Source organism: Jaculus jaculus, chromosome 7 (assembly GCF_020740685.1).
Source record: "Jaculus jaculus isolate mJacJac1 chromosome 7, mJacJac1.mat.Y.cur, whole genome shotgun sequence".
In the NCBI taxonomy this organism is placed as follows: domain Eukaryota; kingdom Metazoa; phylum Chordata; class Mammalia; order Rodentia; family Dipodidae; genus Jaculus; species Jaculus jaculus.
This window is the reverse complement of record NC_059108.1, coordinates 127985658-128004902: the sequence shown is the minus strand read 5'-3', so window position 1 is coordinate 128004902 and position 19245 is coordinate 127985658. Positions and strand designations below refer to the sequence as shown.

General features: G+C 43.5%; 1 protein-coding gene across 1 annotated transcript in view; it reads right to left on the bottom strand.

The window, feature by feature from the left end:
- Positions 1-3863: 3863 nt before the first annotated feature.
- The window catches only part of Catsperb (cation channel sperm associated auxiliary subunit beta), a 129820-nt gene continuing 114438 nt past the window's right edge, over positions 3864-19245 (bottom strand). Inside the window, exons 22-26 of the mRNA XM_045155587.1 lie at positions 17717-17827; positions 10683-10818; positions 5528-5628; positions 4370-4444; positions 3864-4058 (exon numbers count right to left, since the gene is read on the bottom strand). Of these exons, the coding sequence (XP_045011522.1) occupies positions 3864-4058; positions 4370-4444; positions 5528-5628; positions 10683-10818; positions 17717-17827 (618 nt within the window). The remainder of the gene's footprint in view (positions 4059-4369; positions 4445-5527; positions 5629-10682; positions 10819-17716; positions 17828-19245) is intronic.

Here is a 19245-nt window from a genome sequence, read left to right as displayed (position 1 = left end):
CCATGACTTCTTATTTCATCAGTTAGTCACAGCTTGTACTTCCTGTGATTCCAAGTTGATACTCATTTCAAGCAGGATCTTTGAATGTCGAATGCTTTGGCACCAGATGGTTTAAGGTTTTGTGTTGCATTTCCTATCTGAGCCAGAAGGTGGCGACGTTTCTCATTAGAACAGCGAACCCTCACTTCAACCTTCTCCAGCTCCTGACCCTGGACTTCCTTTTAAATTAGTCAGTTTTGCGAAAACTCAAAATTCCATTTACATCGTATGTCTTAAAAACAGTAAATAATATAGCACTCAAAAACAGCTCAGTAACATACATAGTGTATCTTTTAAGTTTTTGAACGAGGAGGAGGTGAAGCACAGTTTGTGGTCCAACACACCATTGGAGCTCATTTGTCAGTAGATTAGTAACCAATTTGCTTTTTATTGTCCTGAGGTATAGTCTTACTCAAGCCTAGGTTGACGGGGAACTCACTCTATAGTCCCAGGCTGGGCCTGAACTCAGAGCAATCCTACCTCTGCCTCTCAAGTGCTGCGGTTAAAGGTGTGTGCCACCATGCCTGGTTCAACATGCTTTTGATTTCTGCATGCTTAGTGTCTTATGTGTTTCTAAAATTTATTTTTTATTTCATTTTACTTTATTTATTTATTTATTTTGAGGTACAGTCTCACTCTACACAGGCTGACCTGGAATTCACTATGTAGTCTCAGGGTGACGTTGAACTCATGGCAATCCTCCTACCTCTGCCTCCCGAGTTCTGGGAATAAAGATGTGCACCACCATGCCCAATTCATTTTTTAAAATTAATTAAGAGAAAGGGAGGAGAGAACGAATGGACACACCACTGCAAATGAACTCCAGGTGTATGCACCACCATGTTCATCTGGCTTACATGGGTTTTGGGGAATCAAACCTGGGTCCTTAGGCTTCTCAGGAAAGCACCTTAACTGCTAAACCATCTCTCTGGCCTTTTTTTCTTTTTTCTTTTGTTTTTTTGAGGTAGTGTCTTACTCTAACCCAGGCTTACATGGAATCCACTATGTAGTCTCAGGGTGGTCTCAAACTCAGCAATCCTCCTACCTCTGCCTCCTGAGAGCTGTGATTAAAAGGCGTGCCCCACCATGACCAGATCACAGTTCCATTTCTGCCAAGAGTTCTATTCTTGTGCCAGGGTGTGGTGGCATGCGAAATGGCATCTTCTGGTTCTCTCTCTTTTTTTTATTAGCATTTTCCATGATTATAAAAAAAAATATCCCATGGTAATTCCCTCCCTCCCCCTCCCACACTTTCCCCTTTGAAATTCCATTCTCCATCATATTACCTCTCTCTCTCTGTTTTTTAAAGAGAGAGAGAGAGAGAATTGGCATGCCAGGGCCTCAGCTACTGCAATCAAACTCCAGATGCTTGTGCCACCTAGTAGGCATGCACAACCTTTGCTTGCCTCACCTTTGTGCATCTGGCTTACGTGGAATCTGGAGAGAGGTCGGACATGGGCCCTTAGGCTTCACAGGCAAGCTCCTTAACTGCTAAGCCATCTCTGCAGCCCCATCTCCTGCTTCTCTCTGGCCTTGATATCTAACTAAAACTACTTAAAAGAAGCTAGCTTTCTCCTATCCTCCTTCAGTATGGTTCTACAAAACGTGGAGATAGTGATTGCTCAAAGATCAGAGTGTTGACGAAGAGGATAATAGGGACCCAAACAATTATGGCCAGATGGCACCACTCAACCACTGGATGACAGAGGGAGCAATTAGTGTCACGTATTGAGTTGTGGCTTGAAGATGAAATGCTTCTCTCAAGCCCATGCGTTTGAGCACTTAGTCTCTAGCTGCTTTGGGAATTTGTGGAATCCTGTGGACGAAGAGTGGAGTGTAGAACTGCCTGCTTTTGGTCTGGCTGTCTGCTTCCTGTCTGCTTAATGAAGTGACCAGTCACCTTACGCTCCCACCGTGACAGAAGCTGGTCGTGCCACTGTTCCTTCCCCACCAGGATAGAATGTACTTGCTGAAACTGTGAGCCCAAGTAAATCATTCCCCTTTTAATTTGTGTCTGTCAGGTGTTCTGAGGTGATAGGAGAAGTACAATATAAATGGTGGTGTGCAGAAGACAGGGAAGAAATGAGGCTGGAAGCTGCCTCTTACCCCATCTTTGCCCAGGTCCTCCTGAAGGCTTCTCTAAGCCTGTTCCTTCCCTCCCTCCCTCTTTCTTTCTTTAAAACATTTATTTATTTGAGAGAGAAAGAGAAGCAGAGAGGATGAATATAGGCATGCCAGGGACTCCTGCTACTGCCAACGAAGTCCCGACACACACACCACTTTGTGCATCTGGGTTTATGTGGAGACTGGGGAATTAAGGCTGGTCTGGCAGGTTTTGCAAGCCACCACCTTTAGCCTCTGAGTCACCTTCCCAACCCCCTACGCCTGTCTGCGGTCATTTCCCACCCTCAGTGTCTTTGCTGTGGGTATTGAGTGTTGATTTTGATAAGGGGCTGTTGGATTTCGTTATTGGTGTCAGTCGTTTTTCTTAGTGGCCAGCTTTGGTTTGACCTTGGTCCTAAGAAAACTCTGAATGTACTCCTCAGCCCCCTCCCCGCTGCCAATTGGGTGCTTTGTTGTTATGGCAACAGTTCAGAAAATCACTTCCTGACAGAGGCCAACTTTCACTAAAGTCAATTTGGAACTCACTTTTGGGAGAGTTCGTTTTGGAAAATTTTGAGGTTCTTAAGAATTGCCTTGGGCTGGAGAGATGGCTTAGCGGTTAAGCGCTTGCCTGTGAAGCCTAAGGACCCGCATGCGTCCCCTTGTGCATCTGGCTAACGTGGGACCTGGGGAACCGAGCCTCGAACCGGGGTCCTTAGGCTTCACAGGCAAGCGCTTAACCGCTAAGCCATCTCTCCAGCCCTAAAAGTATTTTTATTTATTTGAGAGATGGGGAGGGAAAGAGGCAGATAGGGACAGAGAGATAATGGGCATGCCAGGGCCTCCAGCCACTAAAAGCAAACTCCAGACACATAAACCACCTTGTGCATCTGGTTTATGTGGGCACTGGGGAATGGAACCTCAGTCCTTAGGCTTTGCAAGAAAGTGCCTTAATCACTAATCCATCTCTTGAGCCCTGCTTTTTTATTTTTTGTGTGTGAGATGGGGGTCTCTCTTGCCCAGGCTGAGTTGGAGGTCACTGTTTAGTCTCAGGGTGGCCTCAAACTCACAGTGATCCTCTTACCTCTGCCTCCGAGTGTTGGGATTAAAGGCATGTGTTACCATGCCTGGCTTTTCTTTATTGTTCTTCAAATTTTTATTTATTTATTTGCAAGTAGAGAGAGATAGAGAGGAGAGAGACAGAGAGAATGGGTGTGTCAGGACTTCCAGCAGCTGCAAACGAATTCTAGAAGCAGTGTGCCACTTTGTGCATTTGGCTTTACATGGGTACTGAGGAGTTGAACTCAGTTCGTTAGCCTTTGCAGGTACGTGCCTTCACCACTAAGCCATCTCTCCAGCCCTTTCCTATCTTATTCTACCCAGAACCAACAAGGCTCGGGGCCCCTGGCCCTGCAAAATAGGTTCCAGACAGCAGGAGCTGAAAAATACAGATCAGTTCCATGTAGTTGGATTATCATTTTATATTTTTCAAAAAACCTCAAAGAAACTGTGTAAGTGCTGAAAAAAATTTTTTCTATGTATTCAGCATGAGAAAAAGGATGGTGACCCCACTGACAACCAGCAACGTGAATTCTAATAGCAACCTGTCACATTTTCCTTGCTTTGCATATTTGACATTTGAGGTTATTGTTTTGGACTTGTTCAATGAATTCAGGGAACGAAGAGAAGTTAGGATTATTGTTTCTTCACTCTTCCGATTTTCAACTGTTGTCCATACTTGTATTTGACAGGGTCAGTCTGTTTCCTAGAAGACATCTTTGACATGCCCTCAACGGGTGGATGTTCCGCAGCTGGAATATAAATGCTGTGAAGACGAACCCCCCCAGCACCACTGCTGTGGCCACAGCTATGAGGGCGTGTCCTGGAAAGGGCAAGGGCACCTCATCAACATAAATCTGCAAAAGAAAGAGCAACGGCTTGTGAATCTGTAATGTAGCAGCCGGACACGTGACAGCTCCCACAGCTAACCTCCCCAACAAGGCCCTGCCCAGAGTTACACACACACACACACACACACACACACACACACACACACACACACACGCAGCACCCTGCAGGCTTGCACACCACCGTTCTTCACGACCCATTGGCTCCAGTCTTCCCCATCACACGAATCCTGCCCATTAGTTCTCGTTTTGGGTTTGGCAAGCGTTACGTCATTTCCCCAGCCATCGCCCCATTTGATACCTTTATGCATTTACTCTACCTGAAACTCTTCAACTAAGTTACAAAAGGTGACCCCTGGGATGACAGACACTCTGAAGTGAAACAGCTCAGAGCCCTGTGGAAAAACATAGGCAGTTGTTAGCAGACTCGGTGAGTTTCTGTAAACCAAAAAGTCCATTGGGCCGGGCGTGGTGGCGCACAGCCTTTAATCCCAGCACACGGGAGGCAGAGGTAGGGGGATTGCTGTGAGTTCGAGGCTACCCTGAGACTTCAAAGTTTATTCCAGGTCAGCTGGACCAGAGTGAGACCTGAGACCCTATCTCAAAAACAAAAACAAAAACAAAAAACCAACTCTACTGGGGTCACTTTTACAGACGTTACATAGGAAGAGTCCCAGCTAAGGCTCTTGGACAGATACAGAAAGGGTTAACAGAAGGATTCAATAACATACTTTGTTTTTAGGATAAAGAAAAAAACAATTTGGCCTCATATTTGTGATTTTTAACATAACTGGGATTCTTCCTAGCTTTCACACCGACCTCACTGAGGTGTTCATGTGTTTCCCCCTAACTTTTGGCAATGCTTTTCCTGTTCCCCTCCAGCTACTCAGTCTCATGTATTAGGCTTACAAAAAGAGTAAGATAATGTTAAGTTCAACTTTCAGATCCTTTTAGGAATAAAAGGGGGAATAAAGAAAAAAAGAGGGTTGGGGAGATGGCTCGGCGGTTTCAGGCATTTCTTTGCAGTCCTTGCCAGTCTGGCTTGGATTCCTTGCACAGATGCACAACATGGTGAGTGTGTTGGGAGGCCCTGGTGTACACATGCTCTCCCTCTCTCAAAACAAATAAGTAAAATATTAAGAGAAAAGAAAAACATTCTAGCCGGGCGTGGTGGCACACGCCTTTAATCCCAGCACTTGGGAGGCTGAGGTAGGAGGATTGCCATGAGTTCGAGGCCACCCTGAGACTCCATAGTGAATTCCAGGTCAGCCTGATCCAGAGTGAGAGTGAAGCCCTGCTTCAAAACACCAACCCCCCCCCAAAAAAAACCCAAAAAACAAAAAACATTCTATATATCTTAAGTCACTATCTCTATGATTTTACGTTTGTCTATGCTTTAAAACTAAAATCAGTCAGTTTAGTAGACATGTGTTTTATCTAAACTCAACGCAGTGAAAAGAAAACCGCTGTCAACTTACCCTTATGCTTAAATTGAGACCTGAAGGATTATACACTGAAGTATGAAGAATTGGTTCTAAGTAATTTTTCATTTTTCTAACGCCTTCTGATAGATCGTGTTCTACAAATAAATGAATCCATTTTAAGCGCGCATGTTATTTTCACACATGGTCTAAAATTTGTTACATACATTTACAACGGAAGATTTCATTTTATAACGTGACTTAGATATCTCAGGCTGTTAGTTCTGCTTGACTTTGTGGATGTTATTTTTAGGGGATAAATGTATATGTCCATGTACTGTGGTTCTTGGGATTAGAGCCCCAGGTCTTGTGCTAGATAAAGCTTCCTTAGGGGAAATTAACATTCCACATAGCCTCCAAAGGCAAACTTAAGGACAAGGCTTCTAACTGCCTTGCTTCAGACTGACCTTCTTTTCATCCCTTTGGACACATGGCTGGCCAGTCCTGACCTGGACACGGTTTGCATTTTGGGTAGTGGTGGGTATATGATTTTCCTTCACAGTAGGATCACTTAAGTCTTCTCCAGAAGAACAGATCAGCTACTCCTGCCTAGCTCATTATCCTCTCTAAATGCTCTGGGTGAGGGCTGGAGAGATAGCTCAGCACTTAAGGCACCTGCCTACAAAGCCTGAGGACCTGGGTTTGATTCCTAGTACCCATGTAAAGCCGGATGCACAAGGTAGTGCATGCATATGGGGTTCATTTGAAATTTCTGGAGGCCATGATACACCTGTTCTCTCTCTCTCTCCCCTTGCAAATGAAGAAAATGAGCTAGGTGGGCGGGGCTTAAAAGTTATAGTTGCATAGCAGTACATAGGATCTAAAGAAACAAAATAGAGGCTGGAGAGGTGGTTTGGTGGTTAAGGTGTTTGCCTGTAAAGCCTAAGGACCCACATAAGCCAGATGTACAAGGTGGAGCAAAGCGTCTGGAGTTCATTTGCAGTGGCTGGAGGACCTGGCATGCCTATTCTCTCTATCTACCTCTCTCTCTCTCTCTCTTTCTCTCAAGTAAATAAAATATTAGGCCAGGTGTGGTGGTGCACACCTTTAATCCCAGCACACAGGAGGCAGAAGTAGGAGGATCACCGTGAATTCAAGGCCACCCTGAGACTACATAGTGAATTCCAGGTCAGCCTGGCCTAGGGAGAGTAAGAGCCTACCTTGAAAAACCAAACCAAACCAAACCAAGACAAAACAAAACAAAAACAAAAAACCAGAAAATAACTTCCTATTGTAGCTTTAGCTAATTTCCATTGTGGAATACTCACATCATGGCTGTTTATTCTTTTAACAACCAGCTTGTAAAATACTTCAACATTTAAAAGTTAGTACTCCAAATCTGGTAAAAGTAACCACCAGGATACCACCAAAAATGAGGATATTAATTAGAGGAAAATATTTAGGAGCTATACTATATATATATTTGTGGTAGAGTCTCACTCTAGCCCAGGCTGGCCTTGAACTCATATCTTTCTAAATTCTCTTTTACTTATTTAATTTATTAGAGAGAGACAGATGTAGATAGATAGATAGATAGATAGATAGATAGATAGATAGATAGATAGATAGATAGAGCGAATGGGCACGTCTGACCTCCAGCCACTGTAAACAAACTCTCATAGTGATCTTTCTATATCAGCCTTCTGAGTGCTGGGATTATAGGCGTGAGCAACCAAGTCAGTTCTGAAACTTTACTTTCTTTCCCGGATTTTTCATCTCAAGAAGGCTGCCAGGCATGGTGGTGCACACCATTAATCCCAGCACCCAGGAGGCTGAGGTAGAAGGATTGTTGTGAGCTCAAGGCCACCCTGAGACTACAGAGTGAATTCTAGGTCAGCCTGGGCTAGACTGAAACCCTACCTTGAAACAAAACAAACAAACAAACAAAACCAGAATGCTTATCTATTGGGTGGAGTAAAATTCACCGGTTGTCAAATATCTGGAAACTTAGTAACATACTGTTGACTGATTCAAATATCTATTTAGTTTTTCTAGTTCATTAAATCAATATATGACCTATCTACCTATTTTTTTTTTTTTTTTGAGGCAAGCCCAATAGACTGCCCCCCCCTTTTTTTTTGGAGGTAGGGTCTCACTCTAGCCCAGACTGACCTGGAATTCACTTTACAGTCTCAGGGTGGCCTTGAACTCACAACAATCCTCCTACCTCTGCCTCCTGAGCGCTGGGACTAAAGGTGTGCGCCACCACGCCCGGCTCCATTTTTTTTTTTTTAAATTCAAGAGAGAGAGGGAGAAAAGGAGAAAGAATTGGTACACCAAGGTCTCAGCCACCGTAATGGAACTCCAGATGCTTGTGCCACCTTGTGCGCATGTGCAACCTTGTGCGCTTACATCACCTTGTGTGTCTGGCTTATGTGGGACCTGGAGAATTGAGCATGAGCCCCTAGGCTTCACAGGCAAGCACCTTAACTGCTAAGCCACCTCTCCAGCCCACTCTAGCTCTAGCTCACTCTGTAGTCACAGGCTAGCCTCAAATTCACAGCAGTCCTCCTACCCCTGAGTCCTGAATGCTGGGATGAAAAGCACACCCTACCATGCCTGGCTCTCTCTCTTTCTCTCTCTTTAAAAATATTATTTATTTATTTAATTTGAGGAGAGACAGAATGGACACTCCAGGGTCTCCTTCCACTGCAAATGCGTTCTAGCTGCATGTGTCACTGTGCAACTGTCTTTACATGGGTACTGGGGAATCAAATCCAGCCTGGAAGGCTTTGCAAGCAAGTGCTTTCAAACACTGAGCAATCTCCACTGATATTTCTTTCTTTTTTTTTAAAAAATTAATTTTTTATTATTGACAACTTCCATAATTATAGACAATAAACCATGATAATTCTCTCCCCCTCACTTTCCCCTTCACAACTCCACTCTTCATCATATCCCCTCCCCCGCTCAATCCGTCTCTCTTTTGTTTTGATGTCATCATCTTTTCCTTTTATTATTCTAGTCTTGTGTAGGTAGTGCCAGGCACTGCGAGGTCATGGATGTCCGGGTGTTGCAGTCCGGTTCACATTGCTGGTAGAAATCACCCAACCAAGAGCAGCTTCTGGGAAAAAGAGATTTATTTTGGCTTACAGGCTCGAGGGGAAGCTCCACGATGGCAGGGAAAAACGATGGCATGAGCAGAGGGTGGACATCACCCCTGGCCAACATAAGATGGACCACAGCAACAGAAGGGTGTGCCAAACACTGGCATGGGGAACCTGGCTATAAAGCCCTTAAGCCCGCCCCCAACAATACACTCCCTCCAGGAGGCATTAATTCCCAAATATCCATCAGCTGGGAACCTAGCATTCAGAACACCTAAGTTTATGGGGGACACCTGAATCAAACCACCACACCGGGCCACATTTTGTGTCTGGAAGAGTGCATTGTAAGGAGCCCTACCTTTCCTTTCTTCCTGCCACCTCTTCAACATCTTTCTTTTTATTTTCTTTCTTTCTTTCTTTTTCTGGTTTTTCGAGGTAGGATCTCACTCTAGTTTAGGCTGACCTGGATTTCACTATGTAGTCTCAGGGTGGCTTCGAACACATGGTGATCCTCCTACCTCTACCTCCTGAGTATTGGCACCATGCTCGGCTTTTCTTTCTTTCTTTTTTTATATTTAAGTTTATTTATTTGCAAACATAGAGAGAGACTGGGACACACACACACACCACACACACAGAGTGACAGAGAGAGATAGAGATAGAGGCACACCCACACCAGGCTCTGTAGATACTGCAAATGAACTCCAGATGCATGTGCCACTTTGTGCATCCGGCTTTTGTGGGTGCTGAGGAATCAACCTTGGGATGTCAGGCTTTGTAAAATAAGTCTTTAATTGCTGAGCCATTTCTTCAGCCCTATCTCTCTTTTGTTTTTGTTTTCAATTATTTTTATTTATTTATTAGAGAGAATTAAGAGGCAGAGAGAGGGAGAGAGAGAGAGAATGGGTATACCAGTGCACTGCAAACGAAGTTCAGATGCATGTGCCACCTTGTGTTTCTGGCATATGTGGTCCTGGGGAATCAAACCTGGGTCCTTTGGCTTTGCAGACAAATGCCTTAACTGCTAAGCCATATCTTCAGGCCCTTCAAACACCATCTTTGAACTTCTGATCTTGCCTCTACCTCCCTAGTGCTGGATCACAAACTTATACCACCACATCCAGCTCGACAACAACAACAAAATCTCTAAGAACCTTTACTTATATAATGCAAAGACACAATCAACAGAGCATGTGGCCACACCACTGAAAGACTCTGTTACACGAACAGTAAGTACAACATGACAGGTATGTGGTACAAATTCAGTCCAGCATTGTTACAACGAATCAAATTATTATTTTGTGCTTGTGTGTGCTGGGCATACACGTGTGTCTGCATGCTTATATGTGTGTGGATGTGCATGTGTTTGTGGGTGTGTGCATGTGTGTGAGTGTGAGGCCAGAGGTAGATGTTGGGGTCTTCCTCAGTCATTCTCCAATTTATTCTTTGAGACACAGTCTCTTGCTGACCCTGGAGCTCTCTGATTTGGCTAGACTAACTAACCAGTAAGTCCTCTTGTCCCCTCCTCCTCAGTGCTGGGATTACAGATGTGTGCCACCATGCGGGGCATTTTACTTGGGTGCTGGGGACCTAAAGTCAACTCCCGTGCTTGTGTGGATTACCCACTGAACCACGTACCCAACCCTGTGCAGTTCCAATTCTCTTTTAAATTTTATTTATTTATGAGAGAAAGAGAGAGAGAGAGAGAGAGAGAGAGAGAGAGAGAGAGAATGGGCACACTAGGGCCTGTAGCCACTGCAAACAAACTCCACATGAGTGCATCACCTCATGCATCTGGCTTACATGGGTACTGGGGAATTGAACCTGGATCCTTAGGCTTTGCAGGCAAATGCCTTAACTGCTAAGCTATCTCTCCAGCCCTCAAATTCTTAAAACATGCTCTTATGCCATGAAGTCCAGGTTACTGAAAGTGGTGAGGACGGAAGTGGGAGGCAACAGAAGTAAACTCTAGCATGTTAACAGACTGAAATATCTTCCCCCCAAAATTTGGCTATTTCTTATGTAAACAAGCTTTTTGTGAAGCACTGCTTGCTGGAAACCAGTAACGACAACATTCTTACAACTGCAGAAATAGCAAACCGTACTTAGTTGCCAGTTTTCCCTCATATTCACTTCAGTCACGGTGACCAAGTATGGAAGCTTCACAGGGATGGTTTTTTCTTCACTGAAAATTTTCAAAACAATTGGATATTGTGAGACTGGAAACTTAAAACGATGAACCTAAAATAGAAATTCCAAAAGTGCATATAAATTTGGGAAATTCAATAGCAATTTCATTTCTTGGTTAAGAATGAGTAGACATTTTCTCAATAGTTGGCTACTCTAAATGAAAGTGCGTTCTGGGTTTCTGCCTTCCAGGCATGAAAAATTCGTCAGAACAAAATTCGTGTGATTACTAAAGGCCACATACAATCATTGTGGTAATGAAATTCATAACTTCTTAAAAATTAAACATTTTAAGTTAGCATACAAAGTGGTAGGTTTCATTACGGTATTTTCTTATATAGATGTCATTATGGTTTGTTTTTATTCATCTTCCCACCCCCAAGGCTCTTCACCACACACCCTACCCACCTCTTGCTGGTCTCTTCCTCCTCTCAAATAAAATGTACTTCCCTTCTTCCTTAATGTCACAAGTCATATGAATTCTATGAACCATCGCCCCTGCCCCACCTTGAGATTTATTTCTTCCCTCTTGTCCTCCTTCCTCCTGCGTGCGTGTGCGCACACACACACACATACACACACACACACCTACATACACCCCTAGGTTTCACATATGAGAGGAAATGTGGTATGTCTTTCTTTTCTTGTTTTAAATTCATTTTTTATTTATTTGAGTGACAGTGGTAGGTAGGTAAATAGATAGATAGTTGAGAGAGAGGGAACCAGGGTGTTCAGCCACTGCAAAAAAAGTCTAGATGCATCTGTCACCTTGTGCACCTGGCTTACATGAGTCCTGGAAAATCAAATATGGGTCCTTTGCATGCATCCTTAATTGCTACGCCATCCTTCCAGCCTTTTTTTTTTTAAAATTATTTTTATTTATTTATTTGAGAGCAACAGACAGAGAGATAAAAAGGCAGATAGATATAGAGAGAATAGGTGTGCCAGGGCCTCCAGCCACTGCAAACGAACTCCAGATGCATGTGCCCCCTTGTGTATCTGGCTTACGTGGGTCCTGGGGAATCGAACCTTGGACTGGGGTCCTTAGGCTTCACAGCTTAACTGCTAAGCCATCTCTCCAGCCCTGTTTTTTTATTTTTTTTTATTTTTGAGGGAGGTTCTCATTCTAGTCCAGCCTGACCTGGAATTCATGTAGTTTCAGGCTGGCCTTGAACTTAGAGCAATCCTACTTTGGCCTCCCAAGTGCTGGAATTAAAGGTGTGTGCCACCACACCCAGCAGAAGGTTATTTCTTTATTTGTGCACTGATGCATGCATGCTGCAGTGCACGTGTGGAGATCAGAGCAGAACTTCAAGGTGTCTGTGCTTTGCCTTCTTTGAAACAGGGTCTCTTGCTGCAGCAAAGGAATGTCAGACTGCCTGGTCTGGGAGCTTCAGACTCTTCTGGCCCCATGGTCCATTGTTACAGACACAGGTGCATGCCCCACTTTGCATCCAGCTCTATGTGGGTGCTGGGGAACTGAATGGCTTTGCAAGCAAGCACCTTTAACTAACCACTGAGCAATCTCCCCAACCCAGTTTTCTTACTTAGCTATTGTAAATAGTGCAGCAAGAAACATGGATGTGCAAGTAACTTTGTGGCATGTTGACTTAGAATCCTTTGGTATATACCCAGGAGTGACATATACATGGGGGAGGAACCTCCATAGGACCACACCACGTTCCAGATACCCTCTCCAGCATTTCCTGTCAATGGATTTTTTTTTTTTTTCCCCCCGAGAGAGGCAGCTAGATAGAGAGAATGGGCATGCCAGGGCTTCTGGCCACTGCAAACAAACTAAACTCAACATGCATGCACCACCTTGTACATCTGGCTTTATGTGGGTCATGGGGCACCAAACCTGGGTCCTTTGGCTTTACAGTCAAGCACCTTAACTGCTAAGCCTTGGGGAACTGAACCTGAGTCCTTTGGCTTTGCAGGCAAGCACCTTAACTGCTAAATGGCATTTTAGATAGCTTTTCTGACTAGGGTGAGATGGAAACTTAAAACAGTTTTAATTTGCATTTCCTTGATGACTAATGATGTTGAATGCTTTTTCAAATATTTTGTGGGGGTTAATTAATATACATATACATATACATATACATATACATATACATATACATATACATATACATACATACATACATACATACACACACACACACACACACACACACACACACACACACACACACACACATATATATATATATATATATATACTTGAAACAATATCTTGCTATATAGCTCTGGCTGGTCTGCAACTCACTGTATAGACCAGGCTGACTGCAAATTTGTGGCAATTCTCCTTTCTCCACTTCCCGAGTGCTAGGATTAGAGAGAGGGATATACCACTACATTTGCCTCAGATATATATTGCCCATTTGTAATTCTTCTTTTGAGAACTGTCTATTCAGTTGTTAACCCATTGATTGATTGATTGTTTTAGTGTTTAAAATTTAAACTTTAAAAAAAAATTATTTTTTTGATTTTAATTTTTTTATTTTATTTATTTAGTTATTTGATAGCGACAGACACAGAGAGAAAGACAGATAGAGGGAGAGAGAGAGAATGGGTGCGCCAGGGCTTCCAGCTTCTGCAAACGAACTCCAGACACATGCGCCCCCCTGTGCATCTGGCTAAGGTGGGACCTGGGGAACCGAGCCTCGAACCGGCGTCCTTAGGCTTCACAGGCAAGCGCTTAACCGCTAAGCCATCTCTCCAGCCCTAATTTTTGTTTTTTTGAGGTAGGGTCTCATTCTAGCTCAGGCTGACCTGGAAAATGTTTTAAGGCCAGTCTTGGTAGCGCATGCCTTTAATCCCAGCACTCGGAAGGCAGAGATAGGAGGATCGCAATGAGTTCGAGGTCACCCTGAGACTACATAGTGAATTCCAGGTCAGCCTGAGCTAGGGTGAGACCCTACCTCAAAAAACCAAAAGAAAAAAAAATTATTTTGAGAGAGCATGGGCATGCCAGGGCCCTTGGACACTGTGAATGAACTCCAGACATGTGCACCCCCTTGTGCATGTGCGACATTGCATGCTTGGGTCACTGTGTGTTTGGCTGTGTGGGACCTGGATATTTGAACATGAGTTCTTAGGCTTTGCAGGCAAGCACCTTAATCACTAAGCTGTCTCTCCAGCCCTAAAATTCTTTCTTTCTTTTTTGAGGTAGGGTCTCACTCTAGCTCAGGCTGATCTGGAATTCACTATGGAGTCTCAGGGTGCCCTCAAACTCTCGGTGATCTTCCTACCTCTGCCTCCCAAGTGCTGGGATTAAAGGTGTGCACCACCACACACAGCTTCTAAAATTAATTTTTAAAATATATTCGGTAGGCTGTCTTTTCACTCAGGTAATTATTTTCTTGCTGTGTAGGAGACTTTTAATTTCATGCAGTCCCATTTGCCAGTTCTTGGGGTTATTTCCTGTGCTATTGGAGTCTTTTTCAGAAAGTCCTTGGCTATTGCTCTATCTTGAAGTATTTTATCTATTTCCCTTAGCAGTTTCAAAATTCTTTCTCTCTCGCTCTCTTTTTTTTTTGAAGTAGGGTCACACTCTAGCCCAGGCTGACCTGGAATTCATTGTGTAGTCTCAGGGTGGCCTCAAACTCATGGCGATTCTCCTACCTCTGCCTCCTGAGTTCTGGGATTAAAGGTGTGCGCCACCACACCTGGCTCTCAAAATTCTCTTTTAAAATACTTTATTCATTTATTTGCAAGCATAATATGTGAGAGGAGAATGGGTGCACCAGGACCTTTTGCCAGTGCAAACAAATTTCAGATGCCTGTGCACTTTGTGCATCTGGGTTTATGTGGGTAACTGGGGAATCAAACCTAGGCCATCAAGTCTTGCAAGAAAGTGCCATTAAGTGCTGAACCATCTCTCAAGCCCCATCTAAATTCTTACATTATGCACAGAGACATTGCCTCTTACATATAACTGATGGATAACCCCACAATGCATGACCCACATTCTCCAACAAGGAGGGTCCCTGTGGAGGGGGGAGGACAGGGAGGAGGTAATGATGGTATAATACACACTGTGTACATAACTAATAAAAAAAACACATCCAAAAAAATTCTTACATTCAAGTCTTTCATTCAGTTTGAATTGACTTTTGTTCAGGGCTAGACATTTTTCCTCAGGACCATTTGCTGAAGCAGCAATCCTTTTTGCAATGTTAGTCTGTTCAATCTTTGTGGAAAATTAATTGGCTATGGCTAACAGTAGTTGGCTGTGGGTTTATTTCTGGATGCTATATTCTGTTCTGTGAGTCCACATGTCTGTTTTAAACCAGTACCATGTTGTTCTTGTTACTATGGCTTTGATATAATTTGAAATTGGGCATTTTGATACTTGCAGCATCGTTCTTTCTGCTTAGGAATGCTTTGGCTCTCCAGAGTCTTTTGTGCTTCCATATGAGTTTTAGGGCTGTCTAATTTGTCTTTTCTTTCTATGTGACACGTGACTGTTTTTGCACATTCATGTGTCGAGTATGTCAGAGTCCATGTGTGGAGGTCAAAGGTCAACATCATGTCAGGCCTCGCCTTCTACGTGGTTCAGGCAGGATTTCTCACTCACTGCTGAATTCTCAAAGCTAGCCACCTCTGGGGCTTCTGGGTGCCTTTCCTGTACCCACCCTGCTTTGCCCCGGATGCACTGGGATTACAGACATTAGAGCTACAGTGTTTGGCTTTATGTGAGAGCTGGGGATCTGAACTTAGGTGCAAACACTGAGTAGCAAGCGCTTTATCCACTGAGCCATCTCCAAACCCTGGGATGGTTTTTCTAGTTCTGTGAAGAATGTCATTGGAGGGCTGGAGGGATGGCTCAGCGGTTAAGGCATTTGCCTACAAAGTCAAACGAGTCTTTTTTTTTTCCTTTTATGAAAAATATTTTTGTTTATTTATTTATTTGAGGGGGGGGGAAGAACAGAGAGGAAGAATGTGTGTGTCCATTGCAAATGAACTCTAGATGCACACGCCACCTTGGGCATATGGTTTATGTGGGTCCTGGGAAATTGAACCTGAGTTTGTAGGCTTTACATGCAAATGCATTAACCTAGTCTAAGCCATATCTCTCAGCTCCACCACTTGGTTCTTTCAAGGCAGAAATGATAAAGGACAAGTTTTGCTTTGTTCTAACACAGCTCACTGAGAATGGATCCATTCTCTCTATTTTTCTCCACGCACCAATAACTCTACTGAAAACAGCTGCTTTAACTCTATGACCTAAAAAAATTTTTTTTTAGGGTTTATACTATAAAAAGCCACTACAAAGCAAAGAACCTAGTCACCCAGGTAAAGCCTCCCACTTCTAAGATGGCAAATGGGCAGTAGGGGTCTTGTTTATAAGAAGGAGATTTACAGGCTAGGAAAACAGGGAGGTCTTTGTAGGAGCGTCTACAAGCAGGAGACATAAGGAGTGTTCAGAACAAAGAGGGGTCATCCTTGGAAACTACAGGGAGCTTTGATCTCCTCCCCCTGCCCCCCTCACAGAGCGGCTAAGAGGTAATCTTCAACAAGTCTCATCTGTGTATTTAAGTTCAACAACCCTTGCAGCATGTATGGACAAGCAGGAAGGTTGTTCAGATGGTAAGAAAAGAAAAAGAAAAGCTCCAGGTTTTGTGATCAAATATACTGACTGTGAAAAAAAAAAATTCCGGTATAGTCTTAGCTAAAAGGAATCACAAAGACATAAAGGAGAGTTCAACAGGAGTCTTTTTAAAAAATATTTTTTGAGTCAGGCATGGTAGCTCACCTCTTAAATTCCAGCACTTGGAAGGATGAGGTAGGAGAATCATTGTGAGTTCAAGGCCAGCCTGTGACTACAGAGTGAGTTACAGGTCAGTTTGGGTTAGAGTGAGATTGTGCCCCCTAAACAACAATTTTTTTTTTTTTTTTTCCTGTAGTGGGGTGTCACTCCAGACCAGGCTGAACTGGAACTCACTCTATACTCCCAGGCTGGCCTTGAACTCACAGTGATTCTCCTACCTCTGCCTCCAGAGTGCTGGGATTAAAGGCGTGTGCCACCAAGTCCTGCTCTGCTTTTTTTTTTTTTTCAATTTTTAAAAATTTTTATTTATTTGAGAGCAACAGGCAGAGAGAGAGAAAGAGAGAGTGGGCGTGCCAAGGCTTCCAGCCACTGCAAACGAACTCCAGATGCATGCACCCCCTTGTGCATCTGGCTAATGTGGGTCCTGGGGAATATGAGCCTCAAACTGGGGTCCTTAGGCTTCACAGGCAAACGCTTAACTGCTAAGCCATCTCTCCAGTCCTGTTTTTTTTTTTTTTTTTTTTTTTTTTGAGATAGACTTGTACATAGCCCAGGCTGGCTTTACTTTCCTAGTACTCCTGCTTCTACCTCTCAAGAGTTGGTTTTATAGGCTTTAGCCACTATGTTTGTCTTTAAGCAGCTGTGCTGGTTTGATTCAGGTTTCTCCCATAAACTCAGGTGTTCTGAATGCTAGGTCCCCTGCTGATGGTGAATTGGGAATTAACGCCTCCTGGAGGCAGTGTATTGTTGGGCGTGGGCTTACGGGTGTTATAGCCAGTTTCCTCTTGCCAGTGTTTGGCACACTCTCCTGTTGCTATTGTCCATCTGATGTTGGTCCAGAGGTGATATCCATCCTCTGTTCCTGCCATTATTTTCCCCCTGTCATCATGGAGCTTCCCCTTGAGTCTGTAAGCCAAAATAAACCCTTTTTTATCCCCACAAGCTGCTCTTGGTGGGGTGTTTTCTGCCAGCAATGTGAACCTGACTGCAACAGCAGCCTACCCTTGAGAGCTAATCAATCCCCAGTGTACTTTTGGCTGAAAAGTGACACTTGATGTTGTCCTCTGACCCCCACACGGGGATGCCATGACATGTGTGTACCCACGTTTACACAGGAACACATAAATCATATATTTACATACTTACAAACACACATAATAAAAATTAGCTCACTTTTTCTTTGCAGTCTGAGAAAGCAATAGCATGCGAAATCTTCTGATCATTGGTGCAGTTACACTCGGCCCGGCTGGAAGCATTGGCACACTGCTTGTATTTACCAGATTGCTGTAAACAGAAGTAACAGAGGTCCATTTGTTTTATCTGGTGAAGAATTTCTCTGAACTGAGTAAGTGGTTCAATAAATACTTGCTTTCTGGACAACAGAAAATTTTTGAGAAGTCAAAAGGGGAAATTTCATTAATAATAAACTGGGTGTGTTGGCGCATGCCTTTAATCCCAGCACTTGGGAGGCAGAGGTAGGAGGATCACTGTGAGTTCAAGGCCACCTTGAGACTACATAGTGAATTCCAGAAGCCTGGGCTAGAGTGAGACCCTACCGTGAAAAACAAAAACAAAAGAAAAAGAGGCATTGGGGTGCAGCTCAGATGTAGAGTTCTTGCTTAGCATCCATAAAACCCTGAGTTTGGTCCCCAGCATTGAAAAATAATAATAACAACAACAAGATTATAAGTCAAAGATTTCTGAACTTTTTTTTTTTTTCGAGGTAGGGTCTCACACTAGTCCAGGCTGACCAGGAATTCACTATATAGTCTCAGGGTGGCCTTGAACTCACAGCGATCATCCTACCTCTACCTCCCAAGTGCTGGGATTAAAGGTGTGCACTACCACGCCCGGCTAAGATTTCTGAACTTTAACTGTTCTCTTGCATGGTAATTTGGAGCCCAGTATCTTTCAACTGCTTGCCAGTTGACCTCAGGACAAGTTTTTGGGACCCATATGTGATAGATATATCAAGAGCATCATGCTCCCATTTCTGAACCCTCCTCTTGCTAGCACCAGAACAGAATCAAAAAGAAGTCGCCTTGATCCCTCCTAGCTGTGTTTCTCTGGGCTTCTGAGTCTACTTGCCTGTCCTTAGTATCTTCTCAAATGTCTGGCTATTTATTCACCATGAGTGGACGGATGTATGCATGTATCTATCTATCTTTTATGGTTTATTAATTATTATTATTTTATTTTCAAGGTAGTGTCTCATTCTAGCCCAGGCTAACCTGGAATTCACTATGTAGTCTCAGGATGGCCTTGAACTCACAGTGATTCTCCTACCTTTGCCTCCCAAGTTCTGGGATTAAAGGCCTGTGCCACCATGCCCAGCTATTATCATTTATCTTGTATCTATCTATTATCTATCATCCATCTATCATCTTTTTGACAATTTATTTAGCTCTTTATCACTTGTCTCTCATCTATCCTTTATCTATGTATTGATCATCTACCTACCAATTTACCTACCTGTTATTGATTGAATGTGGATGTTCTCCACTGGCTCATGTGTATAACAGCTGGTGGCACTGTTATGGGACATTGTGAATCTTTGGAATATATGGCCTAGCTAATAAAAGAGAGTGAGCAGGGGAGGGCCTTATGATATTTCTGCTTCTGGTTCTAACCCAAGAACTGTTTCCTCATCTGTCAAGTATGAGAGGCTACCAACTCATGTTCTTGCCACTAAGGGCAAGTCA